The sequence below is a fragment of the Perissodus microlepis genome, chromosome 20 (genome assembly GCF_051167445.1).
Source record: "Perissodus microlepis isolate ML-2025 ecotype Zambia chromosome 20, ASM5116744v1, whole genome shotgun sequence".
Classification (NCBI taxonomy): Eukaryota; Metazoa; Chordata; class Actinopteri; order Cichliformes; family Cichlidae; genus Perissodus; species Perissodus microlepis.
In genome coordinates, this window is record NC_140480.1 from 30671552 (window position 1) to 30695581 (window position 24030).

General features: G+C 38.7%; 2 protein-coding genes across 2 annotated transcripts in view; one reads left to right on the forward strand and one right to left on the reverse strand.

Moving 5' to 3' along the window:
• On the forward strand, window positions 1-3813 carry fitm2 (fat storage inducing transmembrane protein 2). Its single transcript, XM_084916890.1, has 2 exons — window positions 1-221; window positions 817-3813. Exons 1-2 carry the CDS (start codon window positions 49-51, stop codon window positions 1424-1426), a joined length of 783 nt encoding a protein of 260 aa, XP_084773016.1. The 5' UTR covers window positions 1-48; the 3' UTR covers window positions 1427-3813.
• Window positions 3116-24030, reverse strand: part of gdap1l1 (ganglioside induced differentiation associated protein 1-like 1) — a 26638-nt gene continuing 5723 nt past the window's right edge. The window contains exons 2-6 of the mRNA XM_084916889.1: window positions 21072-21264; window positions 14383-14556; window positions 9237-9331; window positions 6995-7109; window positions 3116-6917 (exon numbers count right to left, since the gene is read on the reverse strand). Of these exons, the coding sequence (XP_084773015.1) occupies window positions 6574-6917; window positions 6995-7109; window positions 9237-9331; window positions 14383-14556; window positions 21072-21264 (921 nt within the window). The 3' untranslated portion in view covers window positions 3116-6573. The remainder of the gene's footprint in view (window positions 6918-6994; window positions 7110-9236; window positions 9332-14382; window positions 14557-21071; window positions 21265-24030) is intronic.

Genomic DNA, 24030 nt, shown 5'->3' on the forward strand with positions numbered 1-24030 from the left:
CAACGTACCCCTCCCCGCCGGTGTAGAGCAACGGTCAGTAGCGTCAACATGGCGTCGTTGGATGTCATTGTGGATAAGTTGGTGGTACTGTGGAGGATACCGGCCGTCCGACAGAAGTTCCCCTGGAGTTTTTTGCTCATCTCGGTCGTGGGGTCCGTCCTGAAAGAGCTGGAGTTCGTTCCGCAGACGTATTTCAGCAGCAGCAAAAACGCCCTGAACGTGTAAGTATGACGACGCGATTGATTAGCTAACACAACCGATTCATTCAAGCTCGTGGGCACACCTGGCGTTCACTTTAAGGTGACTTAAAAGCACCTTTATAATTTTCTTTTTTAATGTTTTAATGAATTTGGCAAGACTGGAGAGATCTAGGTCAAGGGTGAACTGTTCAACTGTCGGGCTAATGAAGTCCTATTTGTTGAACACAACTCAAAACAAACAAAAACTGCTTGGCTTACCTGGATTTTGTAGGAGCAGAAACTGGCAATTGTTATTATTTATGTCCTACTATTTATATTTTTGTTCCATGCACAGCTAGTGTGGAGCATCCACAATTTCGTTGTACATGTACAATGACAATAAAAAGCTATTATATTCTATTCTAAAAAGAAAACTGTAGATATGTACCAGTATATGTGCTGGTGTTACAGATGGTTAGAAACGGAGGTAAAAACCTGGAGTATGCAGAATGTTTATGCATAAACATTCTGTATTGGCCCAGGAGTATGAAGTATACATTCTGTGTACATGAGATTAACATTAACTTTATCTTGAAGTGGTAAATTGTTTCATCAGACTGCTCTGTTTGTCTTGCAGGTATTTTGTTAAAGTGTCCTGGGGCTGGACGCTGCTGCTGCTAACCCCCTTCCTCCTCCTCTCCAATGCCTCCTTCAACAGGAGTGTCTCCTTTCTCGCCCGGCGGCTGCTTTCTCTGGTGGTGGCAACAGCTGTCTGGTACGTCTGCACAGAGACCTTCTTCTACATCGAGGATGTGACTGGTTCTTGTTACGAAAACAGCTTGGTAAAGGTTGATTACAAGGAGTTCACATCGAAAGCTGTCTGCAGGCGGGCTGGATTCCACTGGGTTGGCTATGACATCTCAGGACACTCCTTCATTTTGGCGTACTCCACCCTCTTCATCATGGAGGAAATTGCCCCGATGAGCTCTCTCAATACCACCAGCTTGTCTGGACTTCCCAGGAAGGTCTTGAGCCTGCTGTATATAGCCTTGAATCTTATCATGATCATTTGGGTGTGGATGTTCACGTGCACCTGTGTTTATTTCCATGACCCATCTCACAAGTTGTTAGGAACCATATGCGCCCTGCTGGGGTGGTATTTAACATATCGGGTTTGGTATGTAAAGCCAATGTCACCAGGACTTCCCCCTCAGCGCCACCCAAAAGAACAGAAGCCGCATGCCTAAGCTGAACACAAGTAAAATCATCCTCAAAATAACACAATACATTTGACGCTATCTGCATCCAGGTCCAAGCCAGCAACTCTACTTGAAGCTATTTTAAGTAATTCCCCTTTTCACAGGCTGGCCACCTTGTACACAATGACTTACTTGTAATTCTTCATCTGTTTGGCAGCTGCTGATCCCAAAATGACTTGTAATCTGAGATAAAAGCACAGAGCTGCTCTGCTGCCCAGCTTCAGTCCTCTCACCTTCAGCCTCAAGGTTCGCTATTATTTGCCTGACTTATAGTGAGTTAATCCTAACTGAGTATTTGCAGTTTTTAGATATGTATGGGAACAGTTGAGAATGTTTACAGCTCCAGTTGTATAGCACTGATGATGTGTGTTTTTTGCAAACCAATGTACAGTAAATGTTCATTGTTATTTATTTAGAAAGCTTTGAACAAGTCATTGTAACCCATTGAAGCTGCATTTCATCCTACGTGTAATATTTTAAATCTGTTTTTTTGATTGTGAATGATTTGGGGTCAAAGTAACTGTGTGTCAACATTATGTGTAGTTTAAGTTTGTTCAGGGATGTAGAATGTGGTTAGGAATAAGAGTTTTAATATATTTAATTAAGAAATATTATTAAGGTTGGAAATATTCAGTATTGAGCTTTAACTAACATTTATTTTCATCATTAATTGATATAAAGAGGTTTTTTTCCTGTTAATTATTTCATGAAAAAAAAATGCCTAAACTGTTTAAAGGAAACTATTTTTTCCCTACAGCAAAGATATAGTTTAAAAACATGGAGAAAAGCAGCTTTATGCTTATGTTGCCATCAGCTTTTGAAACACTATCAATTTTTATTTTAACTGGTCTTTAAAAGACAAATCAGACAAGATTAATATTCCTCTGTGCCATAAGTTTCTGAACAGAAGCTATTAAAAATGCTGAACAGTGTAGTTTACTGGTGCTGAATTGCTTTTTAGGATTCAGCTTCAGATTTTCCTTTTCCATAAAGTTTATAGTTAGAGTTGGGTGACCCTGAATCATCCCTTACTTATGCTGCTAGTACTCTCCACTTTACACGTATTTATTGGTCACTGCTGCATGTCATTAACTTCTGTAGTTTGTGTTTGGACCTGCTTGCTGGTCGTGATCTCTCTGTATTCTCCCTGTCTTGCCCTACTTAACCCTCAAACCCCAACCGGCCTAGGTTAGCCCTCTCTTCCTTTTTAAAAGGGAGTTCTTCCTCCTCATTGTCACTAAGTGCTTGTAGGGGATCATCTGATGGTCCTTAGCTCACACTATGAAGCACCTTGATCTGTGTGATTTGGCCTTATATGAATAAATCAGAATTCCCACTTACACAATCTTGCTTCCTTAAACACTCACTAGTACATCTCTGGTAAAAACCACAGCATAAATTTCACTTTAAAAGCTGAACTTTTATATTTTTGATTTATACAAGAAGTAGGAGCCAGAAAATTTGTGTAAAAAGAGTGACTTTTTTGAGCTATGAGGAAAAGTATAGAATGACACCAGTCATATTTTGTTAAAGTTCGCTTACAAATATGTAAATCACAGAAGAATGTTTCAGTTTTCTACTGTTGGGATTTATGTATCAAATATAAAAAATTGACTTTCTCCTCCGTGCAGGAAGCTCTGAGTTTTTGTCCAAATAAACCAACAAAAAAAAGTTCCATTAATTATTTTCATTATTTATTGGTCATTGATGGCAACTGAATAAATTAAGGCTTATGAACAAACATCATAAAAAGCACCATAAATAAATGCATATATAGAAATATAAAAAATAAAAAGTAAAAAATAAAAAAATACTATTGTGAAATATAATGGCCACAAATCACAACTGGGATTCTTTCGACTTGAAATCTTTGTTGGATCCAAGAAGTACAGATCCGACCCCTCGGGTAGTGCGATTCAGTCAGAGGAAGCAGCGGAATCGTAACAGCTGTGCTTGCAATAATCAAAATGTACCAAGCGTTTACAGTGACTGGCTGGTTATGACGTTTCTTGGCATTTTCGCCCACAGTGTCAATTATTGAACCGTTTTAGCATGAAAATCTCAACATGAATGAGAACACAGTTAAGCTAATTATGTGATTTATTTGTAACTGGACACATATCTCCTCTTTTGCTTGCTTTCAAACTTTGGAAATCTCATTTACCTCCCTTCTGAACATCTTGAAATCAAGTACTTTAATGTGTATCTCAAATGTCTTCTTTTCAGACAAAAAGGATTTATTGATCTCACTGGCCGCCCTGCACTCTCCATATCAAAAATTAAACTGGGTACACTTTGGTTTTCTTAATAAAAAACAGATTCTGCTACAAGACATGAAACAGCAACAAACTTCTATTAAAGGAGTACTGATCATTGTCTTTGGTTCAGCCTTTTCTGTTGCAGTTAGATGCTAATCACCACCTGCAGAGGTGAGTTTGTGTGACAGTAGAAAACTCTCCATGACCTCTGTTATTTATTAATATCTTGAGCAGCAGTTATAATGAGAGAAAGAGTCGCTGCACTGTGAGTTCTTACTGCAAGAATGTCGGTAATAACCAGCCAAGAAAAAGCAAAAGCAGCTTACAACTCCAGCCAGCACCTCACAACAATGAGTTAAACCCAAAGAGCGCACATGATAACATGGTTTTTAAAAAAAAAAAAAACACGGACATCTGGTAAAGAAACACAAAGTGGTTCCCGTCAAGGGTTAACTTAATGTGGAGTAAGAAAAATAAACTGCATTAAGAAACAACGAGACAGCTGGGAAGGCTCTCTGTTTCTCACCATCATGCTCCTTAAGCCTTCAGATGAGTCAGCTTTTTCCTTCCCTCGTTCCCGTTGTTTAACCTTTAAGCTCATTAAAAATTAAGCATGGTAAAATAAAAGCGACCGTGTGTAATTAAAAATATCTATCTGTTAAAAACAATCTTGCATCTGTCAGGAGGAAGTCAGCAGAGACAAACAAACAGCAGTGAATTCCAGTGCGTTTTTTCTTGCTCAGTATTGCTGAGGGACCGTCTCAGACGCGGTGCAGTGCAGGTGATTCAAAAGTTACAGTTACCAACTGAATATTTAGAAATCTGTGGCTTAGTCATGTCATAAATTCTGCCTCTGGGCCACAAAAAAACCCCTCAGTGTACACAATACGAAAGTAACCCATGCAATGAAACATACATCCTAACCCTAAGTCATCACTATTGTGCCATAGATGCAGAATTTATTATTTTGCTATCAGTAGAGCCAAGTGTAACTTTTCAAACACCCAGATTTTCCTCTGCTCAGCGACAAGATAGTGACAGTGGACCACTGTGTGCTGTGTGATCTGTGGTGCTCTAAATAAACTGACTCTGGACACACGTGTGCATGTCTCTGTGTGTTATTACATATTGGGTGTACAATAAGTTAAAGGAGCACTTTTATAGTTTGGGAGATTTTTCCACTTTATTTCTGAGGGTTAGATGAGAAGATGGGTACTGCTTTTATTGTGTGCATGATCATGAAGCTACAGCTGCTTAGCTCAGCATTAAGACTGGAAACATTTGCATGAAATGACGGTCTTTTCAAAGACCCACACACTTTTTTGCACCTTTAGTTTCCCTAACATGCTTCCATCAGGAGCAAGGTTTAGTCCCCCAAAAGAAACATAAATAGACAAAAGCAGATTTCTTCTTCTGCTCTTGTTTTTAAACTTTCTTTTTTAACCTTTCCCCTTCGTGATTCGTTGTGACACTGGAAGATATTCATATCTTGTAATGTGACACACTTTATGTATGTTTGATACTCTACTTTAGATTAAAAAATAGGGTTAACAACCAGGTAAAGTGGAACCGACACAGTCTGACTGGACCACTCAAAGCATTTCCACTACAAACCAAACATTCACATTTTCAAACAGCACTTTGTCTCACTCACATCCACACCTATGGCCAATTTAGAAGCAAAAATTAACCCAACGTGAACATCTATGGAGCTGCTGAAAGAAAAACCCAGCACACAGTGAGTGCTCCCAGTCAACAGTGCAAACCACCACACCGCAATGTCATGCCACCCAAAGTGGAGTGGCAGTTTAATTCATTAGAAATGTGTTAAGTGATTTGCACCACTTAAGCACAATATTGACTGAACTGCGCCTTCCATTATTATCCTAATTATCTGCTTAGTTTTAATATATCAGATTCTACTGTCCTCACGCCGGGCATATTGCAAAATATAGCTAATGTGTTTGTGTTTAATCAAATTACACGTGGAGTGTGACAATTTCACTGAATTATCACAAGCTGAGTGTGATAATTTGATTAGACCTAGTATGTTAACAGTGAAGCATAATTATGTTTTTCATATTTAAATGAGACAAAGGCATTTACTGGTGTTGGCTTCTGTTTCATGCTGTTTAAGTGAAAATCACGTTCTATACCTAGCTGGTGCTGGTATTCACATTTCTGTGACAGAGCGGCTGTTTCGCTTGTTTTCAGTGTTTAAACTAAGCTAATCACCCTCTTGGCCTGTAGCTTCATATTTAACACCTACACAAAGAGTAGTATCGAGCTTCTCATCCACGCCTCATCAATAAAGCCAATAAGCACATTTCCCAAAATGTCAAAGCATACCTTTAAAGTTTGCCTCCATCCTTTCATCATTACATGTGGCAGTTTCTGGCAGCACAGCACTTTTCAGAAAGTAATCGTCGTGTACATGTCCCTGTGGTTTTACTGGTTATACCTCAGGTAGATGGAGGAGTGAGGAGCAGGTATGAGTAGTGACTATAATAGTGGCATGCGAAGGTCAGTTAACCCCTGTTGTTGTTGTGTTTAAAGTTTTATCTGGGTTTTTTTTCACTTTAAGATTTCAGTGTAGGTGGACCTGATGCATGCCTTCAACAAAAGTTAAATGAGGACTTGCATGCACAAGAGCTGCAAGTTTCCAGTAATTAAACTTTAACGAAGGCCTTGATTACCAGAAAATGTGCTGTTAAGAATTTCTTATTATGGAATGTTTTAATATTTCTTTGTTCACCCAGGTAAGTAATAGTGTTCTCTATATAGATTCATTATGTTTTCCTGCAGTCATAAAACATTACAGAAAAGTTTAAACATCACACAAATACACAGACATATAACACAACAAGTGGGCATTCACTACATGTATTTCTTTTTTAAATACCAGTAGGCAAAGTAGCCCATCCCGCCCAGTGAACCCATGAGAAAAGAGGCCCCGAAGAAGGACGGCGGCTTCTTTTTTACCATCCGGAAGGCGTTGGGTAGGACTGCCGACAGGAGGGTCGTGTGGATGTCACCCAAGACCTTTCGAAAAGCGTAGCGTTTTTGCACACGCACAAAAAAGGACTGCAGGTTGGGCCGGCTGCCGTCCTCCCAGTATTTCTTAGAAAGTCCCAAGAACTTGAGCCTGTGCAACAAGGCTCCGAGGCAGATGTCAGCTAGTGTAAATTCAGGTCCACAAAGCCACAACTCACACTTTTGGCCTGCGAAGCAAAGAATGCGATAACATCACTATAGAAAACGTCTGGGTTGTGCTTTGATATTCATCATTTGGACATACCTTGATACTCTAGTTTTCTTTTCTCCAGTTCAGCTTCCACTTGATCTAAAACCATGGCTAACTCCCCCAGAATTTTCTTCAGGTAGTTCACATTATCATGGTCCAAGATTTTTGCCTGTCAATTAAACAAGTAAAAAAGTAGCACGCATTAAACTGATGTTTTAATGTTAAATTCAAGTGATATATTGTTATAAGTTGACATAAATCGAACCTTTCCCAGCCCCCTTTCAGGCAAGCGTAGCTTCATATTTAGCAGGACTCAATTTAAACAGTTTTAACTGCAGATGGTGTAATTGTTAAAGCAGCAGTAATTACTTTTTTGTAGTTTTGATAACACTGAAATTTTAGCTAGCAGGGAACATTCCCACAAAAATAACAAACCTTACATAAACTTTGTAATTCTGTCTTTAAGAAAACATTCATTTGAAGCACTATTTCAAATCGTAACAATGTTTTAAGAATGGTGTTAAGTTGCAAGTTATAAAATGTCCTTATACATATTTATGACAATAAAAAAAAAAAACAGTATTCTGCATTGTTCTGATTTGAGGACATCACTGGTGTCTGAGATGACGGGGGGGTGGGGGGGGGGGGGGGTGTTAAAATGTTCCTCGAATGCAATTTATGAACAAAATGTATTCTGAATGAAAAATTATGAGACTGTGTCACGGATGTTACTGAATAACATTTATAAACTATGTCATTTAAATCAGGTTTTATGATAGATTGACACATTGCAGTGACATGATTTCTAATGCCACAAGGAAAAATATCAAATTTGGAGACTACATTAAAAGTGTTTCACATATTTTCAGGAAATAAAATGTGTCATTTTAACATTTAGCCTAAAATGCTGAAAACATACATTTTAAATTTTATATTTTGACATGCAGTGAGAAACAGCTAGTGCTAGCAAAGCAAGAACTTTCCTGGTTTTTATATATGCTGATCAGCTGGAGCCGTTCTGTGTGGAGTTTGAATGTTCTCGCTGTACCTGCACAGGTTCCATTCGAGTACTGTGGCTTTCTCCCACAGTTCAGTGCAAATCACGTTAACTGGTGGCTTTAAAATGGCAATAGGTGTGGATGTGACAGTGTGTGGTTGTCCTACTCTGTTAGCTCCGTGACCAGTCTGACAATCTGCCTCAACCAAAGTTAAACAGGGAAAGCTCCACTCACTTCAAAAACAACATCAAAAGCAACATTGTTACTAAACATTTTTGGAATACTTTGTAGAGATTTATCCAACCTTTAAAAACATTTTTTGGAAAAAAAGAAAAAACTTACAGAAAAAAAAAAACCTCTCAGAACATTATTGCAGCCATAAATATGTATCTAGTTAAATGCTAAAGCCAAACTAAACTGCTTTTTATTGCTTACAAAAAATACAAATAACCTTAATATGAATTATTCTATGGGAGGCGTGGAATGTGTTTAAAACTGTCATAATAATCTAAATTAATTGCAGTGTACTTGTATTTACATAGCATTAGTCTTAAAAACCATTCAAAGCACTTTAACTATATGTCACATGCAGTAGCACAAATAGGAAAACTGACGGCACTGAAGGAAAAGTCAGGATTTCTTCTCTGATCATAAATGAATTATAACCACCAGATACAAGATGGTTTCGAAGGTGAAGCAATACCTGTCAGTTTAATAGAGACTTAAACTGTTTGTCCCCCAAAAAAGCATTAAATACATAAAAATCATACTTGTTACATTCCCATTCAGGGGTCTCAAATATATGTAATTCAAAATAAGTATATTTTTATTCAGGATTTAAAATTTTAAGGGTTTCACTCGATGAAGCTAATCTTACAGGATGTTTCCTGTGTGATAACCTTTAGTTTGTACCTATGAAGGATATTAATACATCAGTTTAAGATGCTAATTCAGGCGGCTGCCCTAAATAAGTTTAAATGTATTACACATTTAGAGGATTTAATGGATTTTCTATGTGCACTATAATTTCTTGAAGGGATAACAACAATTTAAAAATGTACAAAACACTAAGCTATTAATTCTTACAATAAGTGAGAAATTTATTTAATTTTAATGCATCATTTAATGGATTAAAGGCCCTGAAACTTATGCAAATGAACTCCTATGAATTGCAGTATATGAATCACACCCTGAAAATCATCTTAAGTCTTCACTTCTGATGTGTATATTAATGAAATCTGTAGTTGTGAAGGACACTTAAAAGTTAAATGTTAACGTTAATGAAAACACGGGTTCACCATTAGCTTCTTCTGTTTGGAGAGGTACGGTTCTGTCAGCTGAGGCTCCTCGTGGTCCAGCTTCATCAGCTCTGTCGCAGCGTTGGCCAGATGTCCTGAAGTTACACACAAACACAGTGCATGCATTCACATAAACTGTGTCCTCTGTTGTTCAGGAAGGGGGAAAAAACACTTTGAATAATATTTAGACACTGTGCTGTCTGCCTGGCATATTTTACTAAAAGCAAATACTCCAGAGTCCAGTGTGTTTAATCTCCAAGGGGATGTCTGACAATACAAAGCTTATTCCCATCTGAGCTCCATTCAGTCTCCCGAGGGCAGAGGAAGAAGCTTGTGTCATCAGCTGTTACACATATTGTTTTTATTTACGTCATCAAGGACATAAGATGTGTCCGTGGTGCACTATAATTTTTTATATTGCTAACGTACAGCACTGTGCAAAACACTTGAGCCACCTCTCATTTCTTTCATTGGGTAAATATAACACAGTATATAAGGCTAAAACATAGTTTGCACAATTGAACCAAACCCCAGTATTTGGTAGAATCATGTTCACAAAAGACTTATATGGATTTTGGGTGCCTTTTATTCTATTCTCTGTCAAGATGAGCCCAAACTGCTTAAATAATGTTGAGGTCTGGACTCTGAGGAGGCCAGAACATGACTGATAGTTTTCCACTGTGTGTTTTTCTATCCAGGTATGATATTACAACATTAACAGTCAGGCAGGCAGATAATATCTGCTCACATTCACATAACTTCTTTTGTTAGAGATACTATTTTTATTTTTTTTTTGTTCTGTGGACACGAAGACAGGCGAGCCCAGGATTAAATTTGTTTTTGTTATCTAGCACAGTCCAGTATGGCTTTTACTGTACTACACTTTTAATAGAAGCTGCTTTCATTTTGTTTCTCTGGTCTGAATGGCATGAATCCACTCATCTGTGTTGTTTTTTTTGTTACCCTTCTTTTTGCCATCTGGGTAACTAATGTTGAGTCAAAGTAAAAGATTGATGTTTTGTCTTAGTGTATAATCTACTTGATTTAGCTCTACTCATCTAGTTTTATGATTTCCAACATAAAGATCACTTGAATAATAAAAAAAACATGCAGCTAAAACACGTTTTTAAGGCATCCCAGACATAAACCTTTATTTACAAAAGCATTTTTATGCATTTTGTGACCTAATTAAGGCAGTTTGGTAAACTAACAGAACAAACTGCGCAGAGGCAGGTGTAGTTGACCGCAGGCACCATTAATTCAATTCAATTTTATTTATGTAGCACAAGTCACAACAGTTGCTTCAATGTACTTGATATTGCAAGGTAAAGTCCCTGCAATAACACGGTGATTGTATTATGTACTTGGACACTGAAGTTTATATTTTTAGCCAAATCCACATACAATACTAACAAGTGTAGTTAGTAATGACATTTAGTGTAACATTTGCCAAAAACAGTGCACAACTGTGCTCTGAGATTCTGTTTTTACAAAATAAAAGTCAAACCTTTGAAGTTTTACTTCTTCTGAGTTAAGCAACTAGTTTGGGGCTAAGTCCCACAAATGGGGCAGGGAAGATGGAAAAAATTCGTAAGACAGACTGACACATTACTGAGTTTGGTGTTTTTTGGGGAATTGTTAATAATAAAGATGAAGAACTTGGCCAGGATGCAGAATCTTTTAGTCTTCTTATATTTTGTCAGTCTTTACTTTAGCTGCAAACCTGTGACGCGGCCTATTTTTTGCATATTTTCCATGAGTCTGCTGGAATGATGATGACGACAAGATGAACCCAGAAAGATAAAACTGTTTGTGTCTGAACTGTCCCTTCAGTCTGAATCATAATCATCCAAACCAAAGTTTACCGCACAGAGAACACCGATGCGTTCAATGAAATGCTCCATAAAATTGATTTTGCAGGTCCATCACACACTGGTCAGGATTTCACTGGATAATTAATTCTCCTGCAGACTTTCTTTTATATCTCATCCAGCCTGTTGCTCTGATTTACATGACAAGGCCATTACCTGATGTGAAGAGCACCACAGTTCAGGCTGGGAGGTCTAATATCTGCCGTTAAAAACCTGGCATCACTACAAAGTGCTGTGTTAAGGGTTTTTGGTATTGAGTAGCATCAAATTACACAGTATGCTAATCACGCTGTGCACATAAAAACCTGGGATTTGTTTTACCAATGATGTGGAAAATGCTGTGAGGAAGATGAATTGCTTTGCATTCAAAATGCATGTGGTTTTCGTCGAAGGAGTCTCTTTGGTACCAGAGCTGAAGCTGAGTCACGCTGAGTGTGTGACAGTGTTCAATATAGCGAGTTAAAAGCACTGAAAAGTTTTTATATCTTTAAAAGAAGAAAGTAGTCAAGAAAAGATGACAAAACCAAAATAGCATCTACCTTTCATCCTGTCAATCCACAAGAAAACTTTCTTTACCTCAGGGATGAGCACTAGGGACAAACATGGGACACTTTTTTCACCAATGAGGGCCCAGTATACACTTCAGTGGGTACCCCTGTTTAACTCCTCATCAAAACCACCGCTGAAGTTCAAACTGAGCATCAGAATAGGGACAAAAGGTGTTTTAAGTGACTTTGAACATAGCATGGTTGTGCCAATGATCTACCTAAATATTCCCACGCAACCATCTCCGGTGTTTACGAAGACTACTTTGAGCTGATAGGAAGGCAAAAGAAACTCAAATAACCACTTGTTAACACCACGGTATGCATAAGACCACCTCTGAACACAGAATGTATCAAACCTTGAAGCAGATGGGCAGCAGCAGAAGAAGACCACACCTGGCCCTGCTCATGTGAGCCAAGAACAAGAATTTGAGGATACAATTCACATGGCCTCACCAGAATTGGACTGGCAAAATGTTTCCTGGACTTATGTGTTTTGTTTTCTGCTGCAAGATTTGGACAATAGGGTAAAAATTTGGTGTAAACGTGAAAACACTGATCCATCTTGCCTTGTATTAACAGTTCAGGTTGCTGGTGGTGTAATGATGTGGGTGTTATTTTCTTGGTATACTGTGGGCTCTTTAGTACCAAATTTAAATACCAAGCCTTTCTGAGTATTGTTGCTGACCATATCCATCCATTCATAACCAGAGTATATACATAGTGCAGTGGTTTCATGCATATTAAGGTAAGTTCATGAGTTCATAATAAGTGTAACTGTATTCCAGAGTGAGCAGATCTCAGTCCAATGGAGCACCTTTGAGATGTGACGGAGCAGGGGACTCACATCATGAATTTGCATTTGTTTTAGGAACAATCATATGATCCCCTACGAGCAAGCACTTTGGTGACAGTGGGAAGGAAAAACTCCCCTCTTACAGGAAGAAACCTTCGACAGAACCAGGCTCAGGGAGGGGCGGGGCCATCTGCTGGTTGGGATGAGAGAATGTTTCTAGCACCTTGTTGAATGCTTACCACTTAAAGCAAAATGCGTTCTAACCCAGTACTAACACAATGTACCTAATTTAGTAGCCAGGGAGCTTAAATATACACATTTTCCTGTATTTGTTTAACACATTTTGCATTTGTTTCAGGATACTGTCTAAATGTAGATGGCTTATCTTTCAATAGGGTTAACACAATTCTACACTATTGTCTATTAAATATACATTTTTCAAAATATAATTTATGAATGACTATGCAAACTCTAGAAGGAAGCATTTTTGCTTTTATTGTGGAGCCCTTTTTTATAATTTGACCTTTTTCACTCTGTATTAATTGATAAATGCAATATTGAGAAATAACAAAAGGGACAAAAATATATCATTAACTCACCACACACACAGACACACACACCTGCAGACCCACATGCATCTATTCAGATATTAAACGTGTGTGAACATGCATTGTGAAATGGAGCAGAGCCGTCTGTCACATTAAATTAAACTGAGTCAGTCACTGACTCAGTTTAAGTCACTGAGTCACTGTGATTCTATGGACACTGCGTGCCTTTGTGCTACACACACTCGAGTGGATTCAGTTGCTAAAATTTGCAAATCATCCTGTTTCTGGAAAGACCCTGAAGTCTTGCTCAGTTTTTTGTGAGGAGGTCAGACAGTAGTCATATTGTACCTTTTTTGGGGAACAAAGGTTTGGTCGGTTAAAGCTATTTTGGCTTTTTCACATAACTGACCTGAATGGACAGAGAGCTGCGTCTGTCCTTTAGTCAAATTTGATAAATGTTTTCTTTTCAGATTAAAGTTACTGAAGTAATGGGATCATCTTGACAGATATTGGAAGAAAAGGAAGCTCCTAAGAAAAACTTGAATCTCCTTCGGGAAGCCTGAAGAACTGTTCCTGACGATTACTTCAAGACATTACACAAAAGCTTGCCTCAGAGAGGTCAGAGCGTAATGAAGATAAAGATGGTTTTGACTTTCCGGTTATAGAGTTGTTTTTTACCTTAAACAACATCCTATATTTCCATTTATTTTTGCACATTTCATTAAATCTGCACTTCTTTCCTGTTTGTTTTTGTTCGTTTATTTTAAATCTCTTTGTGAACTTTCAGGATGTAGCTTGAGATTTACCTCTTCTATAGTTCTGAATTAAACGCAGGTCAGTCTTTGTGATGTATGTTTCTCGTGTGTCCTTTAAAGAAGAGGCTACAGAAGCAGCAGAAGGTCAGCTGACGTAACACAGATGAAAACAGCTGATCTAGCTATCAACTGTCTTGTAAAGGTATTTACTTAATCTGTTAAAATTAACTGAATCAAAACTGATGTGAAAACAAAAAATAAAAATAAAAAACTTACTTGAAAATTTGAAACTATGGTTCTTATTTCTTACATCTTCAATATTGGAGGAACCTGAACTTTTCTAACACTGAATAAATTTGTTATTCACAAGAAAATCAAATCTGCACTCACAAAGCAGGGAGGCAATCTAACTGTCAAGAGCTATAGGAATGTTTATAGACATCTCGAAATACAATAAAAATGCATTTGATTAATAGGGATCCTTTATTTCTTCTATTGACCTAACACTATGTTTGCAAAAAAAACAACCCAAAAACCATTCTCTAAGTAACACGAGCTGTTTTGTAATTCCCAAAGATGCTAAAATACGAGCATTCGTGCCTCCGCAGTGCAGTGAGCTGGCTTCACTTACTACGTATTTCTGCTGTGGCGTACTTTGGGATCATAGAGTCAGTCGTGAGCTCTGGATGAAGGATGCAGCCATGTGTGTACGCATCCATGGGCAGACCATCCAGTAGCTGACGGTACTGCTGCACACGATCGTAGAGAGGCGAGTCTGCGTCAGGGATCAGCTGAGCCACTGTGTCTGTGTGAATAAGACAAGAGCATGAAAAAGAGAAAACATTTTTACAGGAATACAAACTGGGCAAAATGTAGTGAATCATAATTACATGCTGCAGAGCATTATTCTGTGGACTTTTTCTTAATCTGTCCAAAACCCCCAAGGTCTCTAAGCAACCACACAAACCCAGAATAACACAGTTGTGCCAGATTCAGCTGTCAGACACACAACATGGTAACCTGGTAACAGGTGGAGGACTATAATACACCACCGGTCACGTTTGACAAAGCCTGACATACTGAAACAATCTGAAACTAAAATTATAGACCTGTGGATGAATTCCTTTAGGAATTAGTTTACATCCATATCTGTTCAGGCTTATACACTCAGGTCCATAAGTACTTGGACAAACACATGTTTGCCTCTGTACACCAAATTCTTTCCCTTAATCCAGTCACCCAGTGGCAGTGCAGGTGAACATCAGAAAAACCACAGAAAAAAAACTGACCTGTGTTGAGCTTCCTTTTATTTAACAAAAATTCCACTTGGATAATTGTTTACTGGTCAGGCACGAAATGTGTAAATTCTTTCGGCTTCTCAAGGTCAAGACAATTCAAATAAAGTCACTTTTATTTTACAGTGCAACTGTGGTAATGTGACCCAAGTACATGTTTGTGCCAAATGTAAAGAAAATCCCTGAAAGTGTTCCTGACATACTGAGCTCTCAGAAATGGTACAGATGTTAGGGCTGGAGGTGAGGTCACAGTGACCTTGATTACCAAAATCTAACCAGTTCATCCTTCAGGTGAAGGGAACAACAAGATCAACAACACTCTGAGAATTTATGTTGAGTGAAAACACTAGACTATGGTATAACCCAAAGGTAGGCAACCCCGGGCCTCAAGTGACGGTGTCCTGCAGGTTTTAGATGTGTCCTTGGTCAAACACTGCTGATTTAAATGGCTAAATTACCTCCTCAACATGTCTTGAAGTTCTCCAGGCGCCTGGTAATGGACTAATCATTTGATTCAGGTGTGTAGACCCGGGGTGACATCTAAAACCTGCAGGACACCGGCCCTCGAACCCTGGAGTTGCCCACCCCTGGTATAACCACATGAGATTAAATTCCCGTTCCAGATCAACAAAAACACAAATTAAACAATAACACTGTAGTTAGACTCCATAACTTTGTTACATCATCCGCCTACTGACTCAATCTGTTCTGCTTACCTGCCGTTACAAGAAAAATATTATAGACTTTCTTGCAGACAGTTGCAGAAAAGATGGATTTCACTCTCATAAAGTTTTCATCCAACAGCTTATTAAGGCTTTGTTGCTAAGAAAATATAAAAGATGGAGGTACCTTCTCCATCCAAGACAACTTGGAGATGCTTTAAGCCTACATACTTTTAAAAGGCATACAGGACTCTGCTTGCAAAAAGACCTTGGTTCCAGTTCCTGGTAACTATATTCTCTCGGTCACTACTGTCAGGTCAAAATGAATAAAACATTGACTCCGTTTTATAAATTATGTTCACAGAATAAACATAAATGAAGGTCATCTGGAATAGTCTCACTTATGATTGTATCCCGTGAGTATGTAGTTTTTCTCTTTCACACCTGTTTTTAAAACACTAAGTTAATGATGGCAAAAAAAACACCAACCTGGAGGATTAAAAAAAGAGCCCAGAGACTCCAAAATAACTTGTGACCCAAAGAGTTGTTTGGAGAGTTTTCTCTTTTAGTGACTTTAGCTCAGGCAGGTCCTCCACACACAGCGACAGGGAAGCACGTGAGGCATGTTGATTTTGTTTCCTGTTAAAGACTGATTATCAACATGTGCCAAATATTTTGTTACCAGAATTTAAGAGTGGATTTTTTCTGGCTGTTATCATATAAAAATGTTTTATATTGTCTATCCTTATAGCTACTGTAAACATCTAAAATGGCCTGCAAACATAAGCTTTATTAAAACAAAATACTTTCATAACATTTTCAGGCTGTAAGTCCAGTTTATTCTAACTATGCTGCACACCGTGGGTTTGAAAGAATAACAAGATGAACTCTACAGTCTGTTTGCACCTTAAAACACATAAAAAACACTTCCAACAACTTTTACTACCTCAGAGGGATCCCGCTTTTACATTTTGCTGCCCTAATTCTCGTGTCTGACAGCGCAGCACTTGGCTGGGAGCGATGGTGTTCAGCATAATGACCCGCTGCTGAGATTCAGTACTGAAAGTGCAGAACAGAGGGAGCTTTTATCTTTCTGCAGGGTCACAGCCAGCCACATGCAGGGAAGGCATCGCTGACAAAACAGAGATAATCAGATGGGTGCTTGACGATGAGGAGAAGCTGAAGGAGGGTGGAGCTGCACGAGGCTGAGCTCCAGAGAGCTGAGTAATCAGTCTCTGGGCCTGCATGCTGACCTGGGCATGCCCTGCAGTGGTTCTCTGCAGGAGGTCTGCTGCAGCACTGGTGATGGAAATATTAAATTAGCAGCAAAGTGTCAAGCAACTTCCCGACTGAGTTGATATATGTTCACAATGAGCGTGACAAATATATAAGAACAACTCGGGCGATGATTGACATCTTTTTGCAAACAGCTTTTGCCCTGCTGTGCCTCAACAACACTGTAAAACTGTTGGCACTGCTCCACACTGCATATGCCTCCCGTTTCTGAGAAATCTGCACTTTGCAGACCAGCTGCAGCCCACGTTGCCAGGATTCATTAGGGATTTAAAGGCAGAGAAAAAGCATGCCTGTAACTCATCCCCTCAAATTGACTCCTGGATAAAAGCTTCTGGATAAAACATGCATCAGACTTGTTTGACATTCAGTAGACAAAATAAACAAAACCAAAAAATGCAACAATAACAGCTTAACTAAATTATTAGAGTATAACTGGAGACTGATGAATGATTTTATATCTCTGTGACTAACTTGCTCCAAAACAAGTTATTAGCACACTATCAAAAGCCTAAAATGAAGTTAGCTGAATGAGATCATCAGACCCTGGGGTCAGCTTATGCACTCTAGCCTTTTATTACTGAGCAAGCAGTGAACCAGATCTTCTGCTGCTGAATTCAAAGCTCTAGGCACTGCTGTAGACATGTGAGCACTAACTAAACAGGAAAGCCCTGAAGTTTTTCAGTTACAGACCTATGTCCCCAGGCATTTTCTGATCTGAGGCTCACAGTTTGTTACATAATCTCTCAGCTGATAATCCTATAGAACGTGCCACCTACAGATACTACAGCACAACACAGATAACAGGATTCAGTGTATGCTTCTTAACATTTGCTTATTCTTTGAGCTGCATGTTTGCCAAGCATGAATGTCTGTGTAGGCTCTCAGTCATCCAGGTCATGGCAGTCTTGAGAGCCTAAAAAGAAGGCAACTGTCCTTCTCTAGGTTTTTGAACACATTTAACCTCTTATCCAAGAGGGTCAGGACACCTTTTAAGGGTTTATTACCTGGGACTCTCTGCCACTTGTTTTAGAACTGAAGAAACTTTTTAGATGTCTTCAAAATGTCTTCAAACATGTAAAGAAATCCAGTTGCCTCCTTTTCAAGCTCAAGAGTCTGAATCTCAGTCATTGCCTCACAGCGTATGTTCCTCCATACCCATCACAACTTCATAGCTACAGATGCCGCTTCTCTAAATATAGCTTTGATGGACTTTTTGTTTCAATCATTAAATTATGTCTCTTGTGTTTATATCTGTCTCGTTTGTGAGTGCCACAAATGTTCCCCAAGGGGTCACTCCAATTTTGTCTAATCTAATCAGCAAGGATCGTCTCAGTGACATTGGTGCAAAGACGTTGATGCAATGAGTTACAGTTTCACATTATAGTATGCACTGACACAGTCTGCACAAAGAAAACAGATGGCCTCCAATGGCTTCCAACAGTCTTTGTCACTCCAGCTTCACAAACTGGGCGAATGAGGCCTCAAATTTTCTATAGCTCTAGTCAGAGATATAAGAGAGAGATGAAGAAGAAGAATCCCCTGTGTTGCAAATCCCGCCCCCTAATAGGGCCGATATGCTTTAATTTCAAGTGAATTTTATTACATTTTCTTAAATCACAACATCAATTGCCTCAAGGTGCTTTCTATTGTACGTTAAAGACCCTACAATAATTCAGAAAAAAAAAAACAACAATCAGACAACCCCCCTATGAGCAAGCAGGCAGTGACAGTAGGGAGGAAAAACTCCCTTTTAGCAGGAACAAACCTCCAGCTGAAGATTTCAGGGAGTATCAACCATCTGCCATGACCGGTTGGGTTGTGTTTATAACAAACAAACAGCCTCTAGGAGTGAAAAATGAAGCCAACATACAAGTGCCAAAAGTTAAAGTTTCTAAAATGTCCACCTTAAGTTGACCCCAAATGCAAATTCTTCGTAAATAGACTCTCATGTTAAAAGGCCTGACTTTACAGCATTTTAAAATGCGTTTATAGCTTGATACAAAAAGCAGTTTTGGCCTCTATGTATAGTTTCGTAAAAGCTCTAAACTGGGTCAAATTTTTATACCAGATTCATCTTAGTACTGCAGTTAGTGGTGTGGCAGCACTGATTGAGATGCCACATGTGTAATCAATCTCCGTCTGCTAGGTTAAACTTCTGCTGGAATTTTTGCTGCCTTCAGTTTTTACACCCACTTAACCTGTGCAGCTGGTAACTCACAGAGGTGGCTTACATCAGAATTAAAAATACTCATCCTCATCTTTATTGGTGATTACAGATCACAAACCTTTGGCAGAGCACGAGGCGGCGGCTGGGGGGGGCTTGAGAGATGAATTAGTCTGGTGTAGGTGGAATAATGCAAAAACGAGGAGTGCGGCACACATGCAATGAGCCGGCTTTGAATACTACAGTACCAATTTTTATAGTCTAACTTGGTACAATTAGCTAGTAAACATAACAAATTTTACTGGTTAACAACTCTCTCTCTGGTGGACTCTTTAAAAAGTAGATCTCTGTAAAAGGGCCTCAAACATGCACTTGATGGCTACATAAATATGTCAAGATAAAATAGAGAGGCTAAAGCTACATCCAGACAAATCCGGTCGTTAAGTCTGATGTCACTAGCCGTGTCTGGGCCTAAACTCCGCTGCAGGTCCATATATCAAACGATCACTATGGCATTACTGAGAGTTGAAAAACTGTCTAAAGTCTTTCATCTTTAATAAAATGATCAGCGTTCTGCTCTACCAGGTGTAACAATTGAGTTTAACAACCAGGCATCCATGAAAACGGAATTTATGACATTTAACGGAGTTAGAAGTTAGCAAGAAGTTAGCTCGCTAGCTTCTATCTAAATACAGTATAGCATGTCCTGACTGCGGGGTTTTGGAAACAAATTAAAACGTACAGCTCTGTTATCACTTCCAACATAAATGAAGACAGAAAACTAAACAGCAGTGACGTTTGTAGGGTTACTGAAGTTTGGCTAGCTGGTATATAATGATGTGCTACGTGACCGCTAGCAACACAGCTATGTTAGCATAATATAAACAAGCTAACTTTTTTTCCACTCGATAAAAGTTAACGTGAGTGTTCTCGGTGGTCAGGAACAAATGTAATCGCATGGCAGGATGCTGTAAAAGGACCAAACTTCAGCCAGGAGAACAACTGAGATAATCCATCCACAATACGAGGTTAGTCATTCATATACTGCTGCATGGGCTGGGCTGTAGTTACATCCTAAGGTTTTAAAAACTGAGCTTAAATAAATGATTAGCGGTAATAAAAGCCGAGGGAGGTCAACAGTGATCACTGACTGTTTTAGGAGCTTTTTGAGATTAAATAGAAGAAAATACAAAACATTAAACATGTTAACAACACAAAAGCCATATTAAACACAGACTACTTTAGGCCCGGAAGTAGGATTCGTCACGTCATCACTTAACGACCGGATAGCATCTAGACCCATTAATGATCCATGAGGAAGATATGGAAATGAAAAGAACTTGGGGTTTTTTTGCAGTGCAGCGTAAAGATGATTTTTCCTGCTATAGAAAGGATGCTTGTAAGTTAAGTGGGACCTATGCAGCTTTTCCTTATTCCTCTATTATATAGTTACTGTTATCATGGTGGATGCTCATATGGCCAGTTTTAAATAACAAGGTCTTTGTAAGTGATTATCACTGAGAGGAAAAGCATTTTTTCTACCCATAGCTCTGTGTGACATCAGAGAGAGGGGATGTTTCTTCAAGCTTTAGCAGTGACTACAGAAGCCCAATCAACCTACTGCCAAAATCTTTTGTTTTTGTTTATGAAGGGAAGCCAATAAAAAGAAAGTTTTAAAGTGAGAGCAAAAGCAGCTAAAACAGTGTTTTTCAGACAGTAAACAGGAGAACTGAACGGCCACAGCAAGCACCAGATTAATAATACATGATAAATAGGGATTATTTTGAACTATGAATTATGCAACGCTTCTCTAATGGAGCATGAATGAAAATAATGAAAATATGCAAATGGAAATGACTCTGCCATCTTTAAACAAGAGAAAAGAAAGACAGCATTGTCCTACCTCCGACAAAGGTTTTCTCCATGTAATCTATAATCTGGTTGTAGTCACTAATGATGGTGTCTCCATGGAGGAAGACGGGCACCTCCTCGCCCAGGTTCAGCCTCATGAACCAGGGCTCCTTGTGCTCCTGCAGTGGCAAGCTCACATCCCTCTCCTCACAGACCAGACCCTTCTCATTAATGACGAGCCGTACCTGAAATTACAAAGGACGTGATTAGTCCAAACACATCCCCTGGTTTTTTTTTTTTATTTAATCACAACATGTATGTCTGGAAATATATTCAGTGGGTGAACATTTGCAATTTGTTACTAGACTATGAAAACAAAATAAGAGGACATTTCATCCATTTTCGGTTTAAGAAAAAAAACTGCACAACAAAAAACTGCACAACAAAAAAAAAAAATGTAAAATTAAACTCACTAAAAGCTTCCGCTCAGTTCATTACATTGCAAATTGCTGTACTGTAGAGAGAGCTGGTTGTTTGTGTGGTCTGCCAAGCTAATGAGATACACAGGGTGCTAGAGTTTGAGAAAAAAAATCCAGGACAATCAGGATACATTACTAACGGCATGAAGGATAAGCCAAGGTCCATGGAGAGCTATTACTGGGAATAAGATTAATGAAAGAAGATGACACTTGGGGCATAAAGTGCTACATTTGGCGGTACGACAAAATGGGAATTTTGCTGAACACGGCCAGACATGGTGTAATGAAATAAACCTAAAGGATGTAGTAACATAAGCATAGTAATTACAGCAGGACCAGTGGTTTTGGACACCAGGAACAAATCGATGCATGCAACTGAAATGTCAAAAAAAAAGAAAAAAAACTAAGCATTTTATATCCCCATCAGCATGGAAAAGAAACACTAAATCAGGGACTTCTATATAAAACTGCCAAATATTTCAGGTCCCTGTGTTATACTGCTGAGCTGTCCCTGGATGATACCCACAATAACACAGTCACCGTTGCATCGAGAGTTACATAATATTATTAGTCACTTCTTAGCAATGATGCCAAGTAGTTCAGCTGCTTGGGAAGCATAAAATTCACTCCTCTTACACTATACAATAAGTGAACTTCATCTGCAGCTTGCTGTTATTAGGGATGAAAAGCAGTTAGTACTGCAAAGACATGATGCTACGTAATACATCTAAGTACACTTTTCTTTAAACACACTATGTATTATTTAAAAAGTCTAGTTGTGGCACTAATCAGATCTTAGTTATTAGCGTTTCCACCACCTTCTCGTATAATTTCATGTATCATCTTAGCGCCAGATATAATATTTTGCTAGAGGAATGCAGCATGAAATGACGCAGTGATTAATGCAAAACTGCTCTTCTGATGGCACCTGGGGCCCATAGAATCCTATGTTAAAATTTGACACTATTTTACACCCTCTAAAAGAATGTTTATAGCCATTTACCCCTTCAACACTGCTTAATGTTGCTTGAGAGGCACTGCAAGCTCACTTTTAGTCTTCAAAACTCACTTTCTAGTATTTTATTAGCCTGTCAGTTACTATTACCTTTGTGTCTGTGAACCACACCTGTACAGTTTATTGATGAAACCGGCTAACAAAGCTTGCTAGCTTTAGTTGACAGCGTAGCACTTCACCCTCTCTTACAGCTGACATCACAGCAGCTAACACTGAGGCTTAAAATTGCACCACCTAAATTCCATAAAGCGTGAATAAAGTAACAGGGACTACTTTTCCACAGTGTCCACAGCTGAGATTAATGCCAACCTCAGAAATCACACATCCACCTGCTTCCTACAGATGATAGTTATACTAGTCAAAATGGATCATGAGGCAAAAATGAAAGGTGCAGGAGAAAGTGAGACACTAAAGAAAAAAACTGAGAAGTCAGAGTCAGGAACCAGGTGAGTGAAAAACATTAGCTAAAACATAGAAATAGCATTTTTGCACAGTTTTAGCTTTTGTTCAGTTTCACTAAATGTGTGTATCTGAAGTTTTTTGGGTTCTTGAATGTAGCGATAACCATGTAAAAACTGTGCTACCCCTGTGTCTCTTATAAGCCAGAGACAGGCTAATTATTTTATGTGCACCTTTACACTATGACTGCATATGATTTCTTGGTGAGCCTTTGCAGGTCCATTTAGCCATAGCATATCTTTCTTAAAATCTCAGTATTTAAATAGATAAGTCACTGGTTGGTAAGTCACAGGTTTTTAGGTTTCTGTATTTTGTAATGTGAAAAACCCCTCTTATAAAGTGGACAAATTAAGTAGTCTGGTACCCATTAATTCAGGAGACACAACAGCAGCTGTCTGGCTGAACATAGTGGACTACATTTAATCAAATTCCGGGTCTTACTATTGTTTCAGTCAATCCCTCCCTCAAGTTCTTAAGTCCTATTTTTCTTCTGTCAGTAAAACCGCCACAACTAACGAGCCAAACTGAACAAACATGAGGTTCTATGGCTCTGTTGAGAGATATCTGTCCTCATCAGGACAGACTGAGTAATAAAGAGATATAATCCATCTAATCAAACTTTAAATTGGGGGCGGAGAATCAGCCTTACAGAAATGATACTCTGACATTTATTTTACTAAACCTGTTCTTGGTCATTCTGAAATGCACCAAACTTGATCAAATATATAAAGCAAAGCTGCACCCATTTTAACCATAGTAGGGCCAAGTAAGCCAAGTTTAACGTTCTCAAAATGGCAGCAGTTCGCATTTTAATAAATGATATGGCCTGGTCCCAGAACAGAGAATTTTACTGGGAACAGGTAAAGAAAGGTCCCAGAAAATAATTTATTTCCCTTTATATATTTTTATATTTTGTCTCATTGCGTTAATCCTATCGCAACCCTTGAGGATGAGATTTTAGAAACGAAATAGCTCCAGTTCGACCAGCTGTGTGTGTGTGTGTGTGTGTGTGTGTGTGTGTGTGTGTGTGTGTGTGTGTGTGTGTGTGTTAAAAAGTT